The following is a 24,593-nucleotide window of genomic DNA, read 5'->3' on the forward strand; positions in this document are numbered from 1 at the left end:
TGCATTGTATCCACGTTTGTGGTTGTATTGTGTTTTTAAATGGTCAAATAAAATCAATCAATCAATCAAAACTCTCTCCCTCCTCCCCACACTGTTGTGAACGACAACACCACCATCGTGAAAACCATGAAAAGTAGGAGAAGTATGTCAGAGAGATTCACAGATGGAGGGAACAGAGAAGGGAGGGAGGGCTCCAAGCAGGAAAAAAACATCATCTCACCATTTTCCTGATGGCAGCATTGGAGTGGTTGGCTGCTGTGGATATGAGCTCCAGTGCTTCTATAAAACACACACAGACAATGTTAGACCTGTCTGCAGCAACTCTACATAACCATGCATCAGCCCTACACACTTGAAACACTCACTGTTTATACACTAAGTGCATAAAACATTAGGAGTTGCACCCCCCCTTTTGCCCTCAGAACAGCCTCAATTCATTGGGGCGCGGACTCTTACAAGGCTCCACAAGGATGTTGACTCCAAAACTTGGCCCATGCCGACTCCAAAGCGTCCCACATTTGTGTCAAGTTGCCTGGATGTACTTTTGGTGGTTGACCATTCTTGATTCATGCGGGAAACTGTTGAGGGTGAAAAACCCAGCTGCATTGCAGTTCTTGAGACACTCAAACCGGTGCCCCTGGCACCTACTACCATACCCCGTTCAAAGGTACTTAAATATTTTGTCTTGCCCATCCACCCTTTGAATAACAACATCAATAAGGGATCATAGCTTTCACCTGGATTCACCTGGTCAGTCTATGTCATGGAAAGAGCAGGTGTTCCTAATGTTTTGTATCCTCATTGTATATACACGACTCCTAGTAATTGAATGGAATACTGTGACAAATGGGTCAGTGTCCAACTTTTCACTGCAGCCAGCCTGTGCATCATCAGACTGTGGGCCAACTGTAAATTACCACACTAGCTTGTAGAGTGGCTAGTATGGGTCCCAGTTTAGGAAGGGTAGTGAGGGACATGTTTGTGTTACACAGACAGGGAGAGTGGTAAAACCTCTCCTACCATGTACATTACCCAACATCAGAGACACATATTCTACATTAAACACACATACATCAACACACACTGCATTAAAGTTACATAAACAGAGCTGACGTTCCCCTCTACATGACCAGTCGTAGGAGAGTCCTGACACACCGCGGTGGATTATGCAGGCTTTACCTAGACATTACTTCAAACAGGTACAGTACAAGGTTATGGTAAGGTCACAAGACATGGAGCTTGTAGAGTGGCTAGTATGGCTCCTAGTTTAGGAAGGGTAGTGAGGGACAAACAGACAGACAGACAGACAGACAGGTAATGAATGAGTGGGTGAGCAGTGTGTTGGTACAGACAGACAGACGGACGGACGGGCAGACAGACATACTCTCTGTGTCCTTCCTGTCCAGTGCATCATCAGGCAGTTTCTTTAGATAGTCCTTGAGCAGGAGTTCGTAGCGTGGAATCCTCTGCACAGGCTCCAACATGTGGTGCTGGAGAGTCAGGTTCCCACACACATCCTGCTTCTGTGGGGATAGAACACACAGCAACACGGTTACGCATACAGTACTGTAAACATACTGTAGGTACACCACACTTCAATTCACAGGTCACAACAGCATACATTACCATATATACACATTGATTCTGTGGGAGATGCCACCTACTTGTATGTTCTGGACCACACTCTTGAACTGTGATGACCGCTGGCTCCAGGTGTTGACCAGGTCCATAGCACGGTCAAAGTTCTTCACATACTCTCCGTACATCTTCATAAATGGAGCCAGCTTCTGGAGGATGTCTCCAATACGTGGGTTTGAGTCCCTATCACACAGACCACACACCCGCCCATAGGGCTTAAAACTCTCTCTAAAAAAAATGTGTTTTTAAACACTCATGGTCGATTTCCATGTCTATTTTTGTACTGTACTCTGAACTTAGAGTACACTTGCAGTACACATTCCATTCAATGCAAAATTACAATATGGAATTCACAGAAAGAGTAACCTACAGTACATTTACTGCTTAATGTGCGCAGAAGGCGACAGGTGGAATCCCTCTACATCATTTGAAACAATAATCTCTAGACAGAGAGAGACTAGCGTTGGCACACACACTTTTGGTAAATTTACTCCCAGCAGATGAAGACAGGTTGGATAATGCCCCCATAGTACCAGCCTGCCCCCACCCCCAACTGCAACCCAGCTGTCAGAGTTCTACAGCCAAAACACATTTATTTATTTTATTTATTTCACCTTTATTTAACCAGGTAGGCAAGTTGAGAACAAGTTCTCATTTACAATTGCGACCTGACCAAGATAAAGCAAAGCAGTTCGACACATACAACGACACAGAGTTACACATGGAGTAAAACAAACATACAGTCAATAATACAGTATAAACAAGTCTATATACGATGTGAGCAAATGAGGTGAGATAAGGGAGGTAAAGGCAAAAAGGCCATGGTGGCAAAGTAAATACAATATAGCAAGTAAAACACTGGAATGGTAGATTTGCAATGGGAGAATGTGCAAAGTAGAAATAAAAATAATGGGGTGCAAAGGAGCAAAATAAATTAATTAATTAAATACAGTAGGGAAAGAGGTAGTTGTTTGGGCTAAATTATAGGTGGGCTATGTACAGGTGCAGTAATCTGTGAGCTGCTCTGACAGTTGGTGCTTAAAGCTAGTGAGGGAGATAAGTGTTTCCAGTTTCAGAGATTTTTGTAGTTCGTTCCAGTCATTGGCAGCAGAGAACTGGAAGGAGAGGCGGCCAAAGAAAGAATTGGTTTGGGGGTGACTAGAGAGATATACCTGCTGGAGCGTGTGCTACAGGTGGGAGATGCTATGGTGACCAGCGAGCTGAGATAAGGGGGGACTTTACCTAGCAGGGTCTTGTAGATGACATGGAGCCAGTGGGTTTGGCGACGAGTATGAAGCGAGGGCCAGCCAACGAGAGCGTACAGGTCGCAATGGTGGGTAGTATATGGGGCTTTGGTGACAAAACGGATTGCACTGTGATAGACTGCATCCAATTTGTTGAGTAGGGTATTGGAGGCTATTTTGTAAATGACATCGCCAAAGTCGAGGATTGGTAGGATGGTCAGTTTTACAAGGGTATGTTTGGCAGCATGAGTGAAGGATGCTTTGTTGCGAAATAGGAAGCCAATTCTAGATTTAACTTTGGATTGGAGATGTTTGATATGGGTCTGGAAGGAGAGTTTACAGTCTAACCAGACACCTAAGTATTTGAAGTTGTCCACGTATTCTAAGTCAGAGCCGTCCAGAGTAGTAATGTTGGACAGGCGGGTAGGTACAGGTAGCGATCGGTTGAAGAGCATGCATTTAGTTTTACTTGTATTTAAGAGCAATTGGAGGCCACGGAAGGAGAGTTGTATGGCATTGAAGCTTGCCTGGAGGGTTGTTAACACAGTGTCCAAAGAAGGGCCAGAAGTATACAGAATGGTGTCGTCTGCGTAGAGGTGGATCAGAGACTCACCAGCAGCAAGAGCGACCTCATTGATGTATACAGAGAAGAGAGTCGGTCCAAGAATTATACCCTGTGGCACCCCCATAGAGACTGCCAGAGGTCCGGAAAGCAGACCCTCCGATTTGACACACTGAACTCTATCAGAGAAGTAGTTGGTGAACCAGGCGAGGCAATCATTTGAGAAACCAAGGCTGTCGAGTCTGCCGATGAGGATGTGGTGATTGACAGAGTCGAAAGCCTTGGCCAGATCAATGAATACGGCTGCACAGTAATGTTTCTTATCGATGGCGGTTAAGATATCATTTAGGACCTTGAGCGTGGCTGAGGTGCACCCATGACCAGCTCTGAAACCAGATTGCATAGCAGAGAAGGTATGGTGAGATTCGAAATGGTCGGTAATCTGTTTGTTGACTTGGCTTTCGAAGACCTTAGAAAGGCATGGTAGGATAGATATAGGTCTGTAGCAGTTTGGGTCAAGAGTGTCACCCCCTTTGAAGAGGGGGATGACCGATGCTGCTTTCCAATTTTTGGGAATCTCAGACGACACGAAAGAGAGGTTGAACAGGCTAGTAATAGGGGTGGCAACAATTTTGGCAGATAATTTTAGAAAGAAAGGGTCCAGATTGTCTAGCCCGGCTGATTTGTAGGGGTCCAGATTTTGCAGCTCATTCAGAACATCAGCTGAGCAGATTTGGGAGAAGGAGAAATGGGGAAGGCTTGGGCGAGTTGTTGTGGGGGGTGCAGTGCTGTTGACCGGGGTAGGAGTAGCCAGGTGGAAAGCATGGCCAGCCGTAAAAAAATGCTTATTGAAATTCTCAATTATGGTGGATTTATCAGTGGTGACAGTGTTTCCTATCTTCAGTGCAGTGGGCAGCTGGGAGGAGGTGTTCTTATTCTCCATGGACTTTACAGTGTCCCAGAACTTTTTTGAGTTAGTGTTGCAGGAAGCAAATTTCTGCTTGAAAAAGCTAGCCTTGGCTTTTCTAACTGCCTGTGTATAATGGTTTCTAGCTTCCCTGAACAGCTGCATATCACGGGGGCTGTTCGATGCTAATGCAGAACGCCATAGGATGTTTTTGTGTTGGTTAAGGGCAGTCAGGTCTGGTGAGAACCAAGGGCTATATCTGTTCCTGGTTCTAAATTTCTTGAATGGGGCATGTTTATTTAAGATGGTTAGGAAGGCATTTAAAAAAAATATCCAGGCATCCTCTACTGACGGGATGAGATCAATATCCTTCCAGGATACCCCGGCCAGGTCGATTAGAAAGGCCTGCTCGCTGAAGTGTTTCAGGGAGCGTTTTACAGTGATGAGTGGAGGTCGTTTGACTGCTGACCCATTACGGATGCAGGCAATGAGGCAGTGATCGCTGAGATCTTGGTTGAAAACAGCAGAGGTGTATTTAGAGGGCAAGTTGGTTAGGATGATATCTATGAGGGTGCCCGTGTTTAAGGCTTTGGGGAGGTACCTGGTAAGTTCATTGATAATTTGTGTGAGGTTGAGGGCATCAAGTTTAGATTGTAGGATGGCTGGGGTGTTAAGCATGTTCCAGTTTAGGTCGCCTAGCAGCACAAGCTCTGAAGATAGATGGGGGGCAATCAGTTCACATATGGTGTCCAGAGCACAGCTGGGGGCAGAGGGTGGTCTATAGCAGGCGGCAACGGTGAGAGACTTGTTTTTAGAGAGGTGGATTTTTAAAAGTAGAAGTTCAAATTGTTTGGGTACAGACCTGGATAGTAGGACAGAACTCTGCAGGCTATCTTTGCAGTAGATTGCAACACCGCCCCCTTTGGCAGTTCTATCTTGTCTGAAAATGTTGTAGTTTGGAATTAAAATGTCAGAATTTTTGGTGGTCTTCCTAAGCCAGGATTCAGACACAGCTAGAACATCCGGGTTGGCAGAGTGTGCTAAAGCAGTGAATAGAACAAACTTAGGGAGGAGGCTACTAATGTTAACATGCATGAAACCAAGGCTATTACGGTTACAGAAGTCGTCAAAAGAGAGCGCCTGGGGAATAGGAGTGGAGCTAGGCACTGCAGGGCCTGGATTCACCTCTACATCGCCAGAGGAACAGAGTAGGAGTAGAATAACGGTGCGGCTAAAAGCAATAAGAATTGGTCGTTTAGAACGTCTGGAACAGAGAGTAAAAGGAGTTTTCTGGGGGCGATGAAATAGCATCAAGGTATAATGTACAGACAAAGGTAAGGTAGGATGTGAATACAGTGGAGGTAAACCTAGGTATTGAGTGATGAAGAGAGAGATATTGTCTCTAGAAACATCATTGAAACCAGGAGATGTCATTGCATGTGTGGGTGGTGGAACTAATAGGTTGGATAAGGTATAATGAGCAGGACTAGAGGCTCTACAGTGAAATAAGCCAATAAACACTAACCAGAACAGCAATGGACAAGGCATATTGACATTAAGGAGAGGCATGCTCAGTCGAGTGATCAAAAGGGTCCAGTGAGTGGAGAGGTTGGTTGGGGGTCACGGCGATTTAGACAGCTAAATCGGTAGCAAGCTAACATAGGAGCAAGCTAGCATAGGATGGAGGTCTGTTATTAGCCGACTCTTGCATTCCGTCAGTAGATTAGTGGGTTTCCGTGTGGTAGAGGGGATTAATCCAAATCACACAACAACAACAAAAATAAAAACAATAGATATAGTTATAGAGGCCCAAGAAGAAAAATAAATAAATAAATAAATAAAAATAAAATAAATAAAAATTGTCCGATTGTCTATTCAGATAGCAGCCGATAAGATAGCCAACGGCTAGCAGGCCGCAGATGGGCGCCCAGGCAACGTTGCGCCGGAGGAGCCAGCCGGATAGATTCTCGAGCCAAAGGACAGCCGATGACCACAAACCGTGGTTAGCTGAGTACTAACGATTAGCCAGTAAATAAGCTAACTAGCTTCTGAACTAGCTTCTGAACCAGCTTCAGAGTAGCTTCTGGACCAGCTTCTGGCTAGCTCCCGGCTAGCTTCTGGCTAATTTCTGGCTAGCCTCTCGGAGGATTACAGATCTGAGGTAAATAATACTTTTTTATATAAATATAAATTGGTGAAGCGGATTGCAGGAGAGTGTTCTGAAGATGAGTTTTTGGAAAATTAAAAATGTATGTGAAAAAAGTTGTAAATATATATATATATACGGGACACGACAGGACGAGGACAAAAATACGTCTGAACTGCTATGCCATCTTGGGAGTACATACTGACCATTGCAGAATTATCACTATTCAGTAATGAGAGAGAATAGAAGAGAGAGCGCGCGAGAGAGAGAAGCATCTAAGCAGAAACCCAATATCACATAGGTGTTGTTTGTAGAAGATTTTGCATCCTACTGTACAGTCTTGATCAGAGCGCCAAGTCTAGGTCCAAAAGGCTCCTTAACAGCTTCTACCCCCAAGCCACAAGACTGCTGAACAATTAATCAAATGGCCACCCGGACTATTTGCATTGACCCCCCCTTTGTTTTTACACTGTTGCTACTCGCTGTTTATCATCTCTGCATAGTCACTTTACCCCTACCTAAATGTATAAATTACCTCGACTAACCTGTACCCCCGCACATTGACTCAGTACCGGTACCACCTGTATATAGCATCATTATTGTGTTACGTTTTTATTTAAAAAAATTTTTTTGCCCTTTTTCTCCCCAATTGGTAGTTACAGTCTTGTTCCATCGCTGCATCTCCCGTACAGACTCAGGAGAGGTGAATGTCAAGAGCCATGCGTCCTCCGAAACACAACCCAGCCAAGCCACACTGCTTCTTGACACAATGCCCGCTTAACCTGGAAGCCAGCCGCATCGTGCTTCTTCACCTGCATTGCTTGCTGTTTGGGGTTTTAGGCTGGGTTTCTGTACAGCACTTTGAGATATCAGCTGATGTACGAAGGGCTATATAAAATAAATTTGATTTGATTGATTGATTGATCAACATGTTGGAGGAAACACTGTACACCTGGTGACCATGTCAGCGTGCATTGCACCCAACCAACCACAAGAGTCACTAGTGCGCGATGGGACAAGAACATCCATGCCGGCCAAAACCTCCCCTAAGCCGGACGACGCTGGGCCAATTGTGCGCCACCCCATGGGTCTCCTGGTCGCGGCAGGCTGCGACAGAGCCTGGACTCGAACCCAGAATCTCTAGTGGCACAGATAGCACTGCGATGCAGTGCCTTTGGCTAAGGTGTATGTAAACTTCCAACTTCAACTGTATATACAGTGCCCTGCGAAAGTATTCGGCCCCCTTGAACTTTGCGACCTTTTGCCACATTTCAGGCTTCAAACATAAAGATATAAAACTGTATTTTTTTGTGAAGAATCAACAACAAGTGGGACACAATCATGAAGTGGAACGACATTTATAGGATATTTCAAACTTTTTTAACAAATAAAAAACTGAAAAATTGGGCATGCAAAATTATTCAGCCCCTTTACTTTCAGTGCAGCAAACTCTCTCCAGAAGTTCAGTGAGGATCTCTGAATGATCCAATGTTGACCTAAATGACGAATGATGATAAATACAATCCACCTATATGTAATCAAGTCTCCGTATAAATGCACCTGCACTGTGATAGTCTCAGAGGTCCGTTAAAAGCGCAGAGAGCATCATGAAGAACAAGGAACACACCAGGCAGGTCCGAGATACTGTTGTGAAGAAGTTTAAAGCCGGATTTGGATACAAAAAGATTTCCCAAGCTTTAAACATCCCAAGGAGCACTGTGCAAGCGATAATATTGAAATGGAAGGAGTATCAGACCACTGCAAATCTACCAAGACCTGGCCGTCCCTCTAAACTTTCAGCTCATACAAGGAGAAGACTGATCAGAGATGCAGCCAAGAGGCCCATGAACACTCTGGATGAACTGCAGAGATCTACAGCTGAGGTGGGAGACTCTGTCCATAGGACAACAATCAGTCGTATATTGCACAAATCTGGCCTTTATGGAAGATTGGCAAGAAGAAAGCCATTTCTTAAAGATATCCATAAAAAGTGTCGTTTAAAGTTTGCCACAAGCCACCTGGGAGACACACCAAACATGTGGAAGAAGGTGCTCTGGTCAGATGAAACCAAATTTGAACTTTTTGGCAACAATGCAAAACGTTATGTTTGGCGTAAAAGCAACACAGCTGAACACACCATCCCCACTGTCAAACATGGTGGTGGCAGCATCATGGTTTGGGCCTGCTTTTTTTCAGCAGGGACAGGGAAGATGGTTAAAATTGATGGGAAGATGGATGGAGCCAAATACAGGACCATTCTGGAAGAAAACCTGATGGAGTCTGCAAAAGACCTGAGACTGGGACGGAGATTTGTCTTCCAACAAGACAATGATCCAAAACATAAAGCAAAATCTACAATGGAATGGTTCAAAAAGAAACATATCCAGGTGTTAGAATGGCCAAGTCAAAGTCCAGACCTGAATCCAATCGAGAATCTGTGGAAAGAACTGAAAACTGCTGTTCACAAATGCTCTCCATCCAACCTCACTGAGCTCGAGCTGTTTTGCAAGGAGGAATGGGAAAAAATGTCAGTCTCTCGATGTGCAAAACTGATAGAGACATACCCCAAGCGACTTACAGCTGTAATCGCAGCAAAAGGTGGCGCTACAAAGTATTAACTTAAGGGGGCTGAATAATTTTGCACGCCCAATTTTTCAGTTTTTGATTTGTTAAAAAAGTTTGAAATATCCTATAAATGTCCTTCCACTTCATGATTGTGTCCCACTTGTTGTTGATTCTTCACAAAAAAATACAGTTTTATATCTTTATGTTTGAAGCCTGAAATGTGGCAAAAGGTCGCAAAGTTCAAGGGGCCGAATACTTTCGCAAGGCACTGTATGTACAGTATATATATAGTTTACATACACCTTAGCCAAATACATTTAAACTCCGTTTTTTACAATTCCTGACATTTAATCCTAATAAAAACTCCCTGTTTTAGGTGAGCTAGGATCACCACTTTATTTTAAAAATGTGAAATGTCAGAATAAAAGTAGAGAGAATGACTTATTTCAGCTTTTTTTCTTTCATCACATTCCCAGTGGGTCAGAAGTTTACATACACTCAATTAGTATTTGGTAGCATTGCCTTTCAATTGTTTAACTTGGGTCAAACTTTTCCGGTAGCCTTCTACAAACTTCCAACAATAAGTTGGGTGAAATTTGGCCCATTCCCCCTGACAGAGCTGGTGTAACTGAGTCAGGTTTGTAGGCCTCCTTGCTCGCACACGCTTTTTCAGTTCTGCCGACAAACTTTCTATAGGATTAAGGTCAGGGCTTTGTGATGGCCACTCCAATACCGTGACTTTGTTGTTCTTACACCATTTTGCCACAAATTTGGAAGTATGCTTGATGTTACTGTTCAATTGGGTAGACACATTTGCGTCCAAGCTTTAACTTCCTGACTGATGTCTTGAGATGTTGCTTCAATATATCTACATAATTTTCCTCCTCATGATGCCATCTATTTTGTGAAGTGCACCAGTCCCTCCTGCAGCAAAGCACCCCCACAACATGATGCTGCCACCCCTGTGCTTCACAGTTGGGCTGGTGTTCTTCGGCTTGCAAGCCTCCCCTTTTTTCTCCAAACATAACAATGGTCATTATGGCCAAACAGTTCTATTTTTGTTTCATCAGAACAGAGGACATTTCTCCAAAAAGTACGATATTTGTCCCCATGTGCAGTTGCAAACTGTAGTCTGGCTTTTTTATGGCGGTTTTGGAGCGGTGGCTTCTTCCTTGCTGAGCGGCCTTTCAGGTTATGTTGATACAGGACTCGTTTTACTGTGGATATATATACTTTTGTACCCGTTTCCTCCAGCATATTCACATGGTCCTTTGCTGTTCTTATGGGATTGATTTGCACTTTTCGCACCACAGTACATTCATCTCTAGGAGACAGAATGCGTCTCCTTCCTGAGCGGTATGACGGCTGCGTGGTCCCATGGTGTTCATACTTGCGTACTATTGTTTGTACAGATGAACGTGGTACCTTCAGGCATTTGGAAATTGCTGCCAAGGATGAACCAGACTTTTTTTCCTGAGGTCTTGCCTGATTTCTTTTGATTTTCCCATGATGTCAAGCAAAGAGGCACTGAGTTTGAAGGTTGGGCTTGAAATACATCCACAGGTACACCTCCATTTGACTCAAATTATGTCAATTAGCCTATCAGAAGCTTATAAAGCCATGACATCATTTTCGGGAATTTTCCAAGTTGTTTAAAGGCACAGTCAACTTAGTGTATGTAAACTTCTGACCCACTGGAATTGTGATACAGTGAATTATAAGTTAAATAATCTGTCTGTAAACAATTGTTGGAAAAATGACTTGTGTCATGCACAAAGTAGATGTCCTAACCGACTTACCAAAACTATAGTTCGTTAACAAGAAATTTGTGGAGTGGTTGAAAAACAAGTTTTAATGACTCCAACTCAAGTGTACGTAAACTTCTGACTTCAACTGTATATATATATGATTTTTTTTTTAGTTTATTTAGTAAATATTTCCTTAACTCTTATTTTCTTAAATCTGCATTGTTGGTTAAGGGCTTGTAAGTAAGCATTTCAAGGTAAGGTCTACCGTGCATGTGATAAATAACATTTGATTTGATTTGCTAATAGAACCATATAACGTTAAGGAAACACTATTACAACATTGTCCCTGGTCTCCTCACCATTCTCCAGTGATGCGTGTCTTGAGCTCAGGGAGCAGGAACTTGTGGTGGAAGCAGTAGATGGAGGAGATGTTGGAGAAGATCCCCGTTATCACGTCCTGAGGGATTCCAGCTTCAGTCAGCTTAGTGCAAAATACCTACAAACAATAGGAGAACAATGGTAGAAATTATATCAAACACATAGTAACATTACTAACTACATTACTATAAACGATATAACAAACCATGGGCTCCTTGATCGAATTATCTTTTTTATAGGGGGATGTGTATGATGGATAGTCATCTGTCATCATCAGGTCCGTGACCTTTCACCTCCCTGTCAGTCACCCAACCACAGGCCTGCGTGCACCTGAGTTTCCGTGACAAACGGTACCAATGTGAGGGAGCAGAGGCTTGACAAAAACAGGAAGCAGCTCTGAGATTAGCCTACTGTTTGTGCCAGCACATATCCTTTTGTCTGTAGTCATGTAATTGACAGTCAACTTCAACAACAAATATGGATATCGCACACCAGATATAAAACAATATGAATATGGCCTAATATGGGAGGAGTAGGCCTTCACTAAGGACAGTGAATTCGGAGACTATTCAGACCCCTTGACTTTTTCAAAAAAAAAATACGTTACAGCCTTATTCTAAAATTGATTAAATAGTGTTTTCCCCTCATAAATCTACACACCCAATAATGACAAAGAAAAACAAGATTTTTATAAATGTTTGCAAATGTATAAAAAATACAAAACTGAAATATCACATTTACATAAGCATTCAGACCATTTACTCAGAACTTTGTTGAAGCACCTTTGGCAGCGATTACAGCCATGGAGTCGTCTTGGGTATGACGCTTCAAGCTTGATACACCTGTATTTGGAGAGTTTCTCCCATTCTTCCCTGCAGATCCTCTCAAGCTCTGTCAGGTTGGATTGGGAGCGTAGCTGGCCAACTATTTTTAGGTCTCTCCAGAGATGTCCGATCGGGTTCAAGTCCGGGCTCTGGCTGGGCCACTCAAGGACATTCAGAGACTTGTCCCGAAGCCACTCCTGTGTTGTCTTGGCTGTGTGCTTAGGGTTGTTGATCTGTTAGAAGGTGAACCTTCACCCCAGTCTGAGGTCCTGAGTGCTCTAGAACAGGTTTTCATCATCAAGAATCTCTCTGTACTTTGCTCCATTCATCTTTCCCTTGATCCTGACTAGTCACCCAGTCCCTACAGCTGAAAACCCCCACAGAATGCTGCCACCACTAGGCTTCACTGTAGGGATGGTGCCAGGTTTCCTCCAGACGTGACGCTTGGCATTCAGGCCAAAACGTTCAATGTTCGTTTCATCAGACCTGAGAAGCAAGATTCTCTGCTCTGATGAAACGAACATTGAACTTTTTGAGAGTCCTTTAGGTGCCTTTCGGGCAAACTCCTAGCGGGCTGTCATGTGCCTTTTACTGAGGAGTGTCTTCCGTCTACCATAAAGGCCTGATTGGTGGAGTGCTGCAGAGATGGTTGTCCTTCTGGAAGGTTCTCCCATCTCCACAGATGAACTCTGGAGCTCTGTCAGAGTGACCATGGTCAACCTTCTCCCACGATTTCTCAGTTTGGTCGGGCAGCCAGCTCTAGGAAGAGTTGGTGGTTCCAAACTTCTTCCATTTAAGAATGATGAAGACTATTGTGTTCTTGGGGACCGTCAATGTTGCAGAAATGTTATATATGTTTTATGTTTTAATACATTTCCAAAAATGTCCAAAAACCTATTTTCACTTTGTCTTTATGGGGCATTGTGTGTTGATTGATGAGGAAAAAAATTATTGAATCAATTTTAGAATAAGGCTGTAACGTAACAAAATGTGGAGAAAGGGAAGGGATCTGAATACTTTCCGAATGCACCGTATGTGCTTTACCATGACTTGGTGTGTATGTGTAGCACATGGAGATGTGTGAAACTTACTCCTCAGCCTTACGTGTCCACATTTGCGCTAGCGACAGGTAGAGGCACTTGAGGGAGAATGGTAACATGTGTTCATGAGGCCCCAGGTTCAAGCCAAGTATGTGCCGAATCGGGAAGAAGTGGTACTCTCTAAGCAAGCAGTCTGACGTCCTTTGCATGCGGTTGTGTTTTTCAGAGTACACAACCCACTGTGTGTGAGTGTGTGCATACCTGGTCTAGGAGGTTGAGTCTTTTGACGTAGGCCTCCTCAGTGTGAAGGAGCTCTCTGGCGATGTTCAGTAACCTCTGTGTCTCTGAGTACTGAGGGAGAGAAGTGGACACAAACAGTCAGAGCCATAGCATACCATATAGAATACACTCCCTACACAAACCTACATTAGACCTGTATCATACATTAAACATATGCCTCTGGGCCTATGACCTTTGAGAGAGAATATCAGCAACATTAACACAAAACCTATTAGGTGAAAGCAAGCAAACTCTAACCAGTGATTACATATAAGATAAAAGTGGTCTGAAATGGGGATGTCTTTTCATCTCGGTTGTTGTGCATGTTGTAACAATCGGCAGTCCGTGCTGCTTCACTGAGAGCTGAGATAGTCACCAATACTGTGTTTACTACCAGAGCTGAGATGACATGTAAAGGTGCTGCAGATGTGTATTCAGTTTGACTACTTCAGGAACAGGAATTAACTTAATGGATGAAATGACAGTCCTGTGACATGTGACGGAGACCCGTCCTCAGAAAGGGAGGGTGTACTACATTGTGACATTGTGTTTTGCAACAGCTGTCCGGTACACAATCACATGCACGCACAAAATCGGGAAATTGGTGGAAATTGTGAAACATACACTCTTAGAAAAAAAAAGGTGCTATGTAAAACTTAAAAGGGTTCTTCACCTGTCCCCATAGAGGAACCATTTAAAGAACCCTTTTTGGTTCCAGGTAGAACCCTTTTCTCTTTCAAGTATTTCAAGTATGTCACCTGGTGGCAGAAAAGCCTCACAACATCAGTAAACAACAAATTCATACAACACAAAACAACTCTGACAAACAATTGACAGAAAAAACGAAAGCAATACAAGTGAAAAAGTTTGGGTCCTTTTGGTTCCAGGTGCAACCCTTTTGGGTTCCATGTAGAAACCTTTCCACAGAGGGTTCTACATGAAACCCAAAAGGGTTCTACCTGGAACCAAAAAGGGTTCTACCTGGAACCAAAAGGGGTTCTCCTATGGGGACAGCTGAATAACCCTTTTGGAATGTACAGTAGAGATATGTCCACAAACAAACACACACTCACATCCTTTAAGCATGACACACACACTTGAACACACTCACATACACATACAAACACAAACAACATGTCTAATCTATTTCTGTAGCAGACGATGCTAAACACTGAAAGAAGAGAAATACATTTCTTTCTTTTTCTGTTTCAATGTGCATCCCCAAAACCCACATCCTCTGCGACAGCAGTGTCATTAAAAAGCTATCAACTTGTCAGCTATTAGTGTCAGAGAGAAGTGGCACTGTTCCCTCACACCCATCCACACACACCTTTCCTCTGGGCAGTAATGCTGATATCAGGAAACACAGGATACCAGAGATCCCTTCCACATGAGGCAAAGGGTGTTGGCTGCCAATACAGGGCGTGTGTGTGTCCGTGTGTGCTCATGTGTGTTTGGTGTGGTGCCTAGGTACAGGGTGTGTCGGGCTTTGCCCCATTATAACAATGCTGAGGTGATAAAAACTGACTGTACTGTGCCAACACACAACAACTCTAACCAGAGTTCCAGCTCCCACTCACACACCCCTCCTTGTCTCTTTCTCTTTCACAGACTCATTTTCATTACACGCACTCTTTTCTGCCTCTCTATTTTTTCTCTACCTCCTCTTCTCCCTCTCCCTATTTTTGTCTGATGTTTCTTGACCTTCCAGCCATCCTTTTATTTCAATAAATAGACAGTATTTTTCCGAAAGGGGATTCATGAATACCGGTATGATGCAAAGTTCTCTTTTGGAGGTGTCGGTATCACTCACACACAGATCAATGGTGGAAACAGTAGCTGAGCTGAGTGCTCTTTTGTTTCTGTCTGTCCTCTAGCAGTAGCAGTCACAAGCTCCTGTTACAGCCCTGGGCAGGTACTCTTTCCTCCACACCCCACAGCACATCCATTTTTAGATACAGCAAAGACGCTTGTGACCACCACACACACTTGAGCGTCTGAAATAGTGTGTCTGTTTGTTTGTTTGTGTGTGTGTGTGTGTGTGTGTGTGTGTGTGTGTGTGTGTTTAGGCCCAAATACCCATAAAAAAAACACCTGAGTCTAGACAGCCTGAAACTGACACAGATAAAAATAGAAAGACAAGTTACAGCTGCTGAACTGAAGGAGATTGATAAGAATGTGTGTGTGTGACTCACCCTGTGTACCTCTGTGTGTGTGTCCGCCTTCTCCCCTCCCTCTGTCTCGCCACTGCTGACCTCATCCAGGTCACTGTCCTCGTCCTGCGTGGAGTCACGCTTGTTGCCCAGTGTTACGCAGCAGGACACGCTAGTCTCTGTCTCCGTGACGCTGTCGTAGCGCTCCTCCTCGTCGATGGCGTCTTCGTTGGGGAACACCTCGCCCTCTGCTGCGCAAGATGGGCTGTCGATCCCGCTGTCCCGGTTGGGAATCTTCCCGTGTCCGTTCTGCTCCGAGGACTGTGAGTCCGGATTGTCCTGGAGCTCATTGGAAGAGTCTCTCTCCTCCCTCTCCGTGTTGTCAAGGCAACCAACTCGATCGCCGTGGACGATGTTGAGGTCGTCCTCTGTAGAGTCCAAAGGAATGCCGCCGGGGCCGTCAATGCGGAGTGAGGCCAGGCACGAAAGATCTGTCAGCTCGGTGACCTCATCAGTCTGCTCCGAGACGAGAAGAGCAAGTTTGTCGGCGGGGGAGGGTTCCCCAGAGTCCTTTGCTCCTGCTGACCCTGAAGGGGCGTGTGCTATGGGGTCAGGGGCAGAACGAGCTGTGGTTTCGGATGTCGCGTCCATACTCAGGCACAAGTGGAGCTGATTCCTCGGAGGGACACCAAGAATTGGAACCCTGGGATATAAAAAATAAACACTTGTGAAATTAAACCTTTCTCAGTTTCAGTCTTGATTGGGCTGAAACCACAACACACCACCAGAGCCTAACATTCCCACAGACAGAAGTGTGAAACACAGGTTGGGTAACATCAGAAAAACAGAGTGCGTATTACGAGACAGAGGGTAAGCGAGTGTGTATTCCGTGCAAAACATTCAAAGTCCTACTCATAGTGTATAACAATACCCACATCATAAATATATGTGTCATCCCTCCAGTTTTTTTACACACAAACACAAAACACTCATCTGATGCGTCAACAGGGCAAGAGCACCTTGTGGAATACCCTACCCCCTGCAGGACAGTACAGTACCTGGAGTTCTCAAACCTTTCGATGAGCAGCCCCACGCTCTGAGCCTCTGGGCCTCTCTGAGGCTGTGTGACCGGGCCAGGTGGTGTCTGGCTCGGCCGCGGTTTGGGTGGAGGTGGAGGGGCAGGCAGAGGCCTGGAGGGAGCTGGGGGAATCCTCTTGGGCTTCTTGTCCTGTCCGAGAACCAGCAGGAAGGGGGGTTTAGGGGGCACTGCAGGTCCAGGTTCAGGAAGAGGGGTGATGGAGGGAGGAAGAAGGAAAGAGAGAAAAAGAGAGAGACGAAGTCAGGTCACTGGCGTTACCACGGAAAGAGTCCTGTTTCAAGTGCCCCGTGGAGTTCCGAGGGAGAAAGCCTCCATGACTGTATTCCAGATGGCAGCTGCTGCTACCTACTACAAATGACAAAACCACAGTCCAAATACCACCACGAAACACAACATATAATCGCGAAACTCTGAGAGTAGGTTCTCGAACGCAGCGCAGGAGACGGTTCTGATCGTGCTTCACAGAGCTAAGACAGCTTCCTGATTTCAGAACAGGATGCGGAGATGAGTGTGTCTAAGTCACTGTGGTTTCACAGACAGAGAAAGAAAAAAAACATGCACACGCAGTCGCACAAATTACAGGCCGAGAGTGGTCCAGAAACCGACTGCACAAATGGGGGGTAAGAGAGTGTATCACACACGCTATCAGAAGCTAAAATACTACTGTTTGGCTACCGACATGTTCTTAAAACATGGTTACTGCAGAATGCATTTAGAGGACAGTAGGCTTTCTCTATATATTTTATGTGGGCCAGTCTCTGCTGTGTTCTTGGTATTGCATTAGGGCTGAATGAGGAAGCAGGTATCTCTGCCTCAGCTCTCTCTGTGTGAGGTGCCTCTGCTTCCTTCCTCTCTGATTGTGTGTGTGTGCAGCTACAGCACAGCAAAGAATGGCAGGGTGTATTGTATGGAAATTAAACTCATGCATCAACAGGCAGATAGCATGAGTCTATAGTAGGATTAACAAGGAGTTTTTTTATGTGTTTGTGGGATAAATACTGTATGCAGGTAAAACTCTGGGATTAGGCTGATAAACACACGGTTTTATATTGTACCAACACTCTTAGTCAATGATAATGACATTATTGATATTATAAACAACAAGTAGTAGTGCTTAAATTAGTGATAAACCAACAGTGTACCTTGAGGTTTCTGAGAGGTGGGTGTGGCTGTGGGCTGGGGGCGGGGCTTGACTGCAGGCCGGACGTGACATTGTCTGGGAGGGGGCAGGGCTTTCTTTGCCAGCCGCGGGGAACACAGGAAGTCCACCGATCCACACTGGCACTGTAGAGAAGAGGGAGGGAGGTCTGAGAGAGAGAGAGAATATATTAGATTGACTGAGTGGATTACTTCCATTCACACAACATGCAGGAACGCAACCTGTTTGGAAGGAACACACACTCTTAGATTTCAAAAAGGAGAACCCTTTTGGTTCCAGGTAGAACTCTTTGTGTAAAGGGTTCTACCTGGAACCAAAAGGGGTTCTTCAAAGGGTTCTCCTGTTGGGACACCCAAATAACCCTTTTTGGTTCTAGATAGCACCGTTTTTTTCTAAGAGTGCAGTATTAATTTGCCTATAAAGAGACAGCACGAAAGAGTCATGGCTGAGACCAAATACCCAACAGCTTCAGCCCCAGTCCAAACAGACCTGACCGATGCAGTTCTATACAGTCCCAGCCCCAGTCCCCCTTAGTGGTGCAGTGCAGTGTGTAAGAGTGTAAGAGGGGAACAAACGACCTTCACCCCAATGCCTTTGTCATGCTGCAGTGAGCAGAAGGAACCAGAGAGGAACCAGAGATGGAGCAGAGTGGAACCAGAGATGAACCAGAGAGGAACCAGAGATGGAGCAGAGAGGAACCAGAGAGGAACCAGAGATGGAGCAGAGATGAACCAGAGATGGAGCAGAGAGGAACCAGAGATGGAGCAGAGATGAACCAGAGAGGAACCAGAGAGGGAGCAGAGATGAACCAGAGATGGAGCAGAGAGGACCCAGAGATGGAGCAGAGAGGAACCAGAGATGGAGCAGAGATGAACCAGAGAGGAACCAGAGATGGAGCAGAGAGGAACCAGAGATGGAGCAGAGATGAACCAGAGAGGAACCAGAGATGGAGCAGAGATGAACCAGAGAGGAACCAGAGATGGAGCAGAGAGGAACCAGAGAGGAACCAGAGAGGAACCAGAGATGGAGCAGAGAGGGAGCAGAGAGAAACCAGAGATGGAGCAGAGATGAACCAGAGAGGAACCAGAGATGGAGCAGAGAGGAACCAGAGAGGAACCAGAGAGGGAGCAGAGATGAACCAGAGATGGAGCAGAGAGGACCCAGAGATGGAGCAGAGAGGAACCAGAGATGGAGCAGAGATGAACCAGAGAGGAACCAGAGATGGAGCAGAGAGGAACCAGAGATGGAGCAGAGATGAACCAGCGAGGAACCAGAGATGGAGCAGAGATGAACCAGAGAGGAACCAGAGATGGAGCAGAGAGGAACCAGAGAGGAACCAGAGAGGAACCAGAGAAGGAGCAGAGAGGGAGCAGAGAGAAACCAGAGATGGAGCAGAGAGGAACCAGAGAGGAACCAGAGATGGAGCAGAGAAGAACCAGAGATGAACCAGAGAGGAACCAGAGATGGAGCAGAGATGAACCAGAGATGGAGCAGAGAGGAACCAGAGATGGAGCAGAGAGGGAGCAGATAGGAACCAGAGAGGGAGCAGAGAGGAACCAGAGAGGGAGCAGAGAGGGAGCAGATAGGAACCAGAGAGGAACCAGAGAGGGAGCAGAGAGTAACCAGAGATGGAGCAGAGAGGAACCAGAGAGGAACCAGAGATGAACCAGAGATGGAGCTGAGAGGAACCAGAGATGGAGCAGAGAGGAACCAGAGATCAATCAGAGAGGGAGCAGAGATGAACCAGAGAGGAACCAGAGAGGGAGCAAAGAGGAACCAGAGAGGGAGCAGAGATGAACCAGAGAGGGAGCAGACAGCCCCTGCATCAATCCTGACACCAGGCCAGGGGAGAGAGAGGTGAGGCTTCTGCCTCAATGCGTCTTCAGAGAGCTCTTTGATAGGCCTGTCTATATTTAATACATCTCTATATCCTGATCCTCCATCCATTCAGACTGTCTGGGAGTGATACTGGCCTGTGTATGTGTGTGTCTTACTTTCTCTCTGTATGTCTGTGATATCAGGCTTTTTGAGAAAGTGTGTGTGTGTGTGTGTCCCTGTAAAAGTGCATCACAACCCACTCAACAGAACTACAAACACTGGGACAATGAGACCTTTAGCAGCTAGCTAGTTACATCAGGGAATTGTATGTCAGTGATTCCAATCATGTGATGCCTATAGGGGCTCTGTGAAATCCAGTCAAGTGAATTGAAGTGTGGACTTTGTAATGAGTGCGGTTTTGTGCAATATATTGGTATGGTCACATAATGTATGGTTTGTGTTTGCATTGAAAGAGGGGGAAGTGTGTGTTTACAGTATATACACAGTATACGAGTTTACAGTTTAGCAGACGCTCTTATCCAAAGCAACTTACAGGAGAAATTAGGGTTAAGGACCCATCGGCAGATTTTTCACCTAGTTGGCTCTGGGATTTGAACCAGCAATTTTTCGGTTAATGGACGAAAAATTGTGCGTTTGTGTGTATGCCTGTGTGTGTGTGTGTGTGTGTGTGTGTGTGTGTGTGTGTGTGTGTGTGTGTGTGTGTGTGTGTGTGTGTGTGTGTGTGTGTGTGTTCCTGTGTACTGTATGTGTGTCTATGTGTGTACGCCTGTGTGTGTGTGTCTAAGTGCTGCTACGTCTTTGTTCCAAGGGCCCTTATCACAGCCTTTGTTTAGACTGGCTGTGTGTTATCGGATGTGGTTGTCCATTAGACGTCAACGATAACCCCCGCAGTACATTATGATAATCGCTATGTAAACTAACATCCACACTGCTCTATCTCATGCAGGCTTAGGGGCTGTATCTATTCACGCCACACACATCTCCAAAAGGATTAGTCCGGAGATGGTTGCGAGACCCCTGAGGAGCGCTTCCATGTGTAATTTGCTGTTTTCCAGCCCAGCTCCAGCCTGCAGCTTCAGGCACTGGAGGCAGAGCTCTGTGAGTCTGCAATAAGTCCTGCTACGCTGTCTGCCCCCATGACGCCCTGCTGAAAGGCTGGCTTTCCCACCCTGTTATACAATTTTACCAAACCACAGAGGGAGACGGAGAGAGAGGCTTTACATGCATCTGTGAAAGACACATATTTTCACTTCAGACATAAACAGTATCTGTATTACACAGCCAATAATGCGTGCAGCTGCTGGGTCAATAGATGTACAGTAGCAAATCGTAAAATATACAGCCCAGTTCCAGCTCTCACCTTAACACTGTTGCAACAGAAATGGACTATACACTGTAAAGGGGTTACCGTGAATTTGACAGTAATTCACGGGCAGCTGTACATCTACTGTAATATACATACGGTACCAAAGCAAGTACTGTGTAATGACGCACAGTAAAATACTGTATTATATCATGTAAAAAAGCGAATTCTACCGTAATCTGAATTCATGAATGGATGAATGAAATTCATTGAGGGGACGGGTATGTATTTCACAGTATTTTACAAGGGACGGTGCAAGCAGGATGGCTGCTAGGCAAAGTGTTCACACACTACGGGATATGAATTCATGTATGGTGTTTTATATTACTTGCATTTCTAGAGGCCGTAACAAAGGCTTCCAAACTGGCATTGACTTAAGGGTTAAAAATACCAAAACGGCATGGCAAAATGCTCAACCATGTAAGGTTTAAGAGAAGTTGCCCCTTCCAATCTGTCCCCTCTACATTTTAAATTGATGGGGCACTTTAACCACATAGAAGTTAAATAGGTACAGAATTCTCACTCACGGGCGCAACAAATATAGCCTCGTACAAGGCATGGCTGAAACTATGTTGATGAGCCAGAAACAACAATAATATGAACCCACTATTGGTCAAAAGGATTTTTCACTCTCCAAGGATACGTTCCTGTATTCTGTGGGGTAGAATTACAGTACCATTTGAAATACAGCACTTTTCCCACAATGCACAATAATTTACAGTATGCTGCAGTAAAACATTTCAGTTCTTTTTACTGTTGATAATACCTAAAAACGACCGTATAAATGACAGTTTTCTGTTACAGTGGTGAGGAAAAAGCATTCTACAGTCTCCTATAGAGGAAAGCTGATTTCCGCCATTCATCAAAAATAATTGGTGTCTTGAACATCGTAAAACAGACTCTGGGATCAGCTTTTCGACACTCGATCCTAACCTTAACCATTAGGGGGATAAAATTAGAGCAAGTGGTTAGGGGCAACATCTATCTACTCTGACGATGTCCAGCTAAACCACTGAGAAACTCTTTGACTCTAGACACAGGTCAGGTCTTGGGAAAAACAAACAGTCTATAGCAGACAGACACTAATGAGACCGATGGTGCCATAGGGGTCTGGCATATGGAAACATTCCATAGTCATGGTTACCTAAGACAGTGAAATCTGGCCCGCAGATCAAACATCCTAACAGTAAACTGGAACTTGATGACACAGCACCGAGAGAGGAACTACATCTACTTAACTCAACTCACCTTTGTACAACTCTATACAACTTCATACCACTGTATACAACTCTACACAACTATACAACTCTACACAACACTCACAACTCTACACAACACTCCCAATTATACTACGCCTCCATACGATACTGAAAACTCAAACGTTTCCAAAGGTCTTGAAGACTAAAGGTTGTTCAATTGAACAACGACCTAAACCTGATAGCCAGACTGTGCTTATTTTAGGAGTGTTTAAGACAAGAAAAGACAAGAACAAGAAAGAAAAAGCTACCGTCTCGTTGAATATTCTGCCTTTCCTTAGATACCAAGAATCCAGTGAACCATTTCAATAGGAAAATCCAACACACCTTCCTTGGCCAACAAGGTAACTCACATTCTCCCAGTGTGTGTGAGTTTGTGTGTGTGTGTGTGTGTGTCTGTGTGTGTGTGTGTATAAGACCGGAAAGCTCTCTGTGCCAGCTCCCTGCACACACACACACCCTGGAGCAAAAACTAAAACTCAGTCCTGCATAACACACATCTGTAGTTAGGTGTGCTTTAGTCTAACTGCACCTGCCAAACCTGCCTTATACACACCTGTCCCCGTGCCCAGCTGACGTGTGTTTATGTGTGTGTGTGTGTGTGTGTGTGTGTGTGTCTGCACTTCACAGAAACAGACACATTTGAATAGTAACCACACACATGCAGATTGACAGTTATGGCAACAGGAGGTAAACAGATTTCCTGATTACCCCTGTCTATGCAACAGTACAGGGCGGGAGCCTAGATCAAACATGACCACAACGATGGTCCACACACTGCATGAACACTAAGGTTATGGGAACGATATGAACCTCTGTGTCTGGTACTTTACACACTCCGCCAGGTCCTGCTCAGAATGTCAGAGTGGTATAGTTATGTGCACACGCACGTGATTAAAAAGAGGGAAAGGTTATTATAGTAAACTAAAACTAATCATGAAAAAACTATTTAGTAAACTGAAATAAAATAATTAACAAAACCATCATGAATTATGTTCAGTTTCAGTGTTTTGTTCTTCTAAACTTTGGGCAAAAATGTAATGGGGGTTTCAATGGGCAATCCAAATCAGGTCTGAAAGCTAACTGAAACTAAACAGAATTTCTAATCAAATCTAAAAACGAATATAAAAACAAAAAAACTAATACAAAAACACAAAACTATAATAACCTTGATCAGAACATAGCAAACAACTACAGGACAAACAGGCACTAAACAATGTTTGACACAAACCGAGTAAAATAATACATTTGCTCACAGAGGGAGAGATGAGATTAACATTCTGTAATTATGAGAATCCATTTAACCGCAATTTAATAAACACACACGAGAGAATGGAGAAGTGGATTTCCTCCTCTAAGCTCCAATCATGATGAGGAACAGAGAAATACAACAATTTGCTTCCAAGGACAACCATCACCACGGTGCCCTGGGGAGCAGCGGGTTGCCAGGACGACCTGACTTCGAAGGCCAACTCATCAATGACCATACACCATCATTATGGACAGGCAAAGGACTGCGTCTCTTAGGCAAGCTGTTGACTCACTTGCCTGTTCCTTGAGAGTGGAGATGGTGATGTCATCGCCACACACTCTAGTCAGAAGAGAACAGGAGAGAATGAGACGGACTCAGAGAGAACAGAACAACACTAGAGAGAGCAGTAAACGAAAAGACAGCAGTACTGCTAGCGCTAAGACAGTGGAAAGGTAGTGTGTGTTCGGATACACTGAGTTTTTATGATACTCTAAGTCATTTGGACTGCGGATATGGAAGCATAAAGGTATCGTGTGTGTATTGTGTGTGTGTGTGTGTGTGTGTGTGTGTGTGTATCTGTGTATGTGTGTGAGACCTTGGTCTCAGTCTGAAATAAAGGTATGGTAATTTATACTACTGCAGAGAGTAGCGAGAGTGGAGAGGGCGGCATTTAAAAATATATATATATCCTTGGCCATTCAGACTTGACCTCTAATGACAATCCTTACCCAGCTCCTGCATGCACATGTACACACAGGCATTCACATGCACTGAGAAGTACATACACACACAATATTCACTCTTCCCCTCCCCCTTTCTCTCGCTGAACACTGAATGTTGAACACACACACACACACACACTGCTGCCAATCACTGCCAGGCCTGAGGCAACCCTGTTGGAGTTGTTTATTACCCACCATCCCTAGAGTAAAGTCTTCCTGCCCCAGTGCTGTCTGGGAGATGGATCACTCCCGACATTGGAGCGTCTCGTCCGTCAGTCACCACTCCCCTGATCCCCCCCCAAGCCCCATCTCCCAATCACACAGCTACCCCCACACCTTCCAGCACTCTCTCTCTCCCCTTCACTCAGTAAATCAGTATGCCATTCTCTGTCACAATCTCCCTCTTACGCTCTCTTATC

General features: G+C 44.8%; 1 protein-coding gene across 4 annotated transcripts in view; it reads right to left on the minus strand.

The window, feature by feature from the left end:
- LOC110531981 (FYVE, RhoGEF and PH domain-containing protein 3) overlaps positions 1–24,593 on the minus strand; it is a 98,607-nt gene that overhangs the window by 16,202 nt on the left and 57,812 nt on the right. The window contains exons 1-9 of one of the 4 annotated variants that reach the window (XM_036987904.1): positions 23,745–23,786; positions 17,726–17,890; positions 16,543–16,750; positions 15,527–16,187; positions 13,314–13,403; positions 11,170–11,306; positions 1,665–1,821; positions 1,385–1,523; positions 221–279 (exon numbers count right to left, since the gene is read on the minus strand). In XM_036987904.1, the coding sequence (XP_036843799.1) occupies positions 221–279; positions 1,385–1,523; positions 1,665–1,821; positions 11,170–11,306; positions 13,314–13,403; positions 15,527–16,135 (1,191 nt within the window). In that variant the 5' untranslated portion in view covers positions 16,136–16,187; positions 16,543–16,750; positions 17,726–17,890; positions 23,745–23,786. Of the gene's footprint in view, positions 1–220; positions 280–1,384; positions 1,524–1,664; positions 1,822–11,169; positions 11,307–13,313; positions 13,404–15,526; positions 16,188–16,542; positions 17,126–17,725; positions 17,891–23,744; positions 23,787–24,593 lie in introns of those variants that run through there. The other 3 variants (XM_021615535.2, XM_021615534.2, XM_021615536.2) reach the window with 3 other exon arrangements.

Source organism: Oncorhynchus mykiss, chromosome 9 (assembly GCF_013265735.2).
Source record: "Oncorhynchus mykiss isolate Arlee chromosome 9, USDA_OmykA_1.1, whole genome shotgun sequence".
NCBI lineage: Eukaryota > Metazoa > Chordata > Actinopteri > Salmoniformes > Salmonidae > Oncorhynchus > Oncorhynchus mykiss.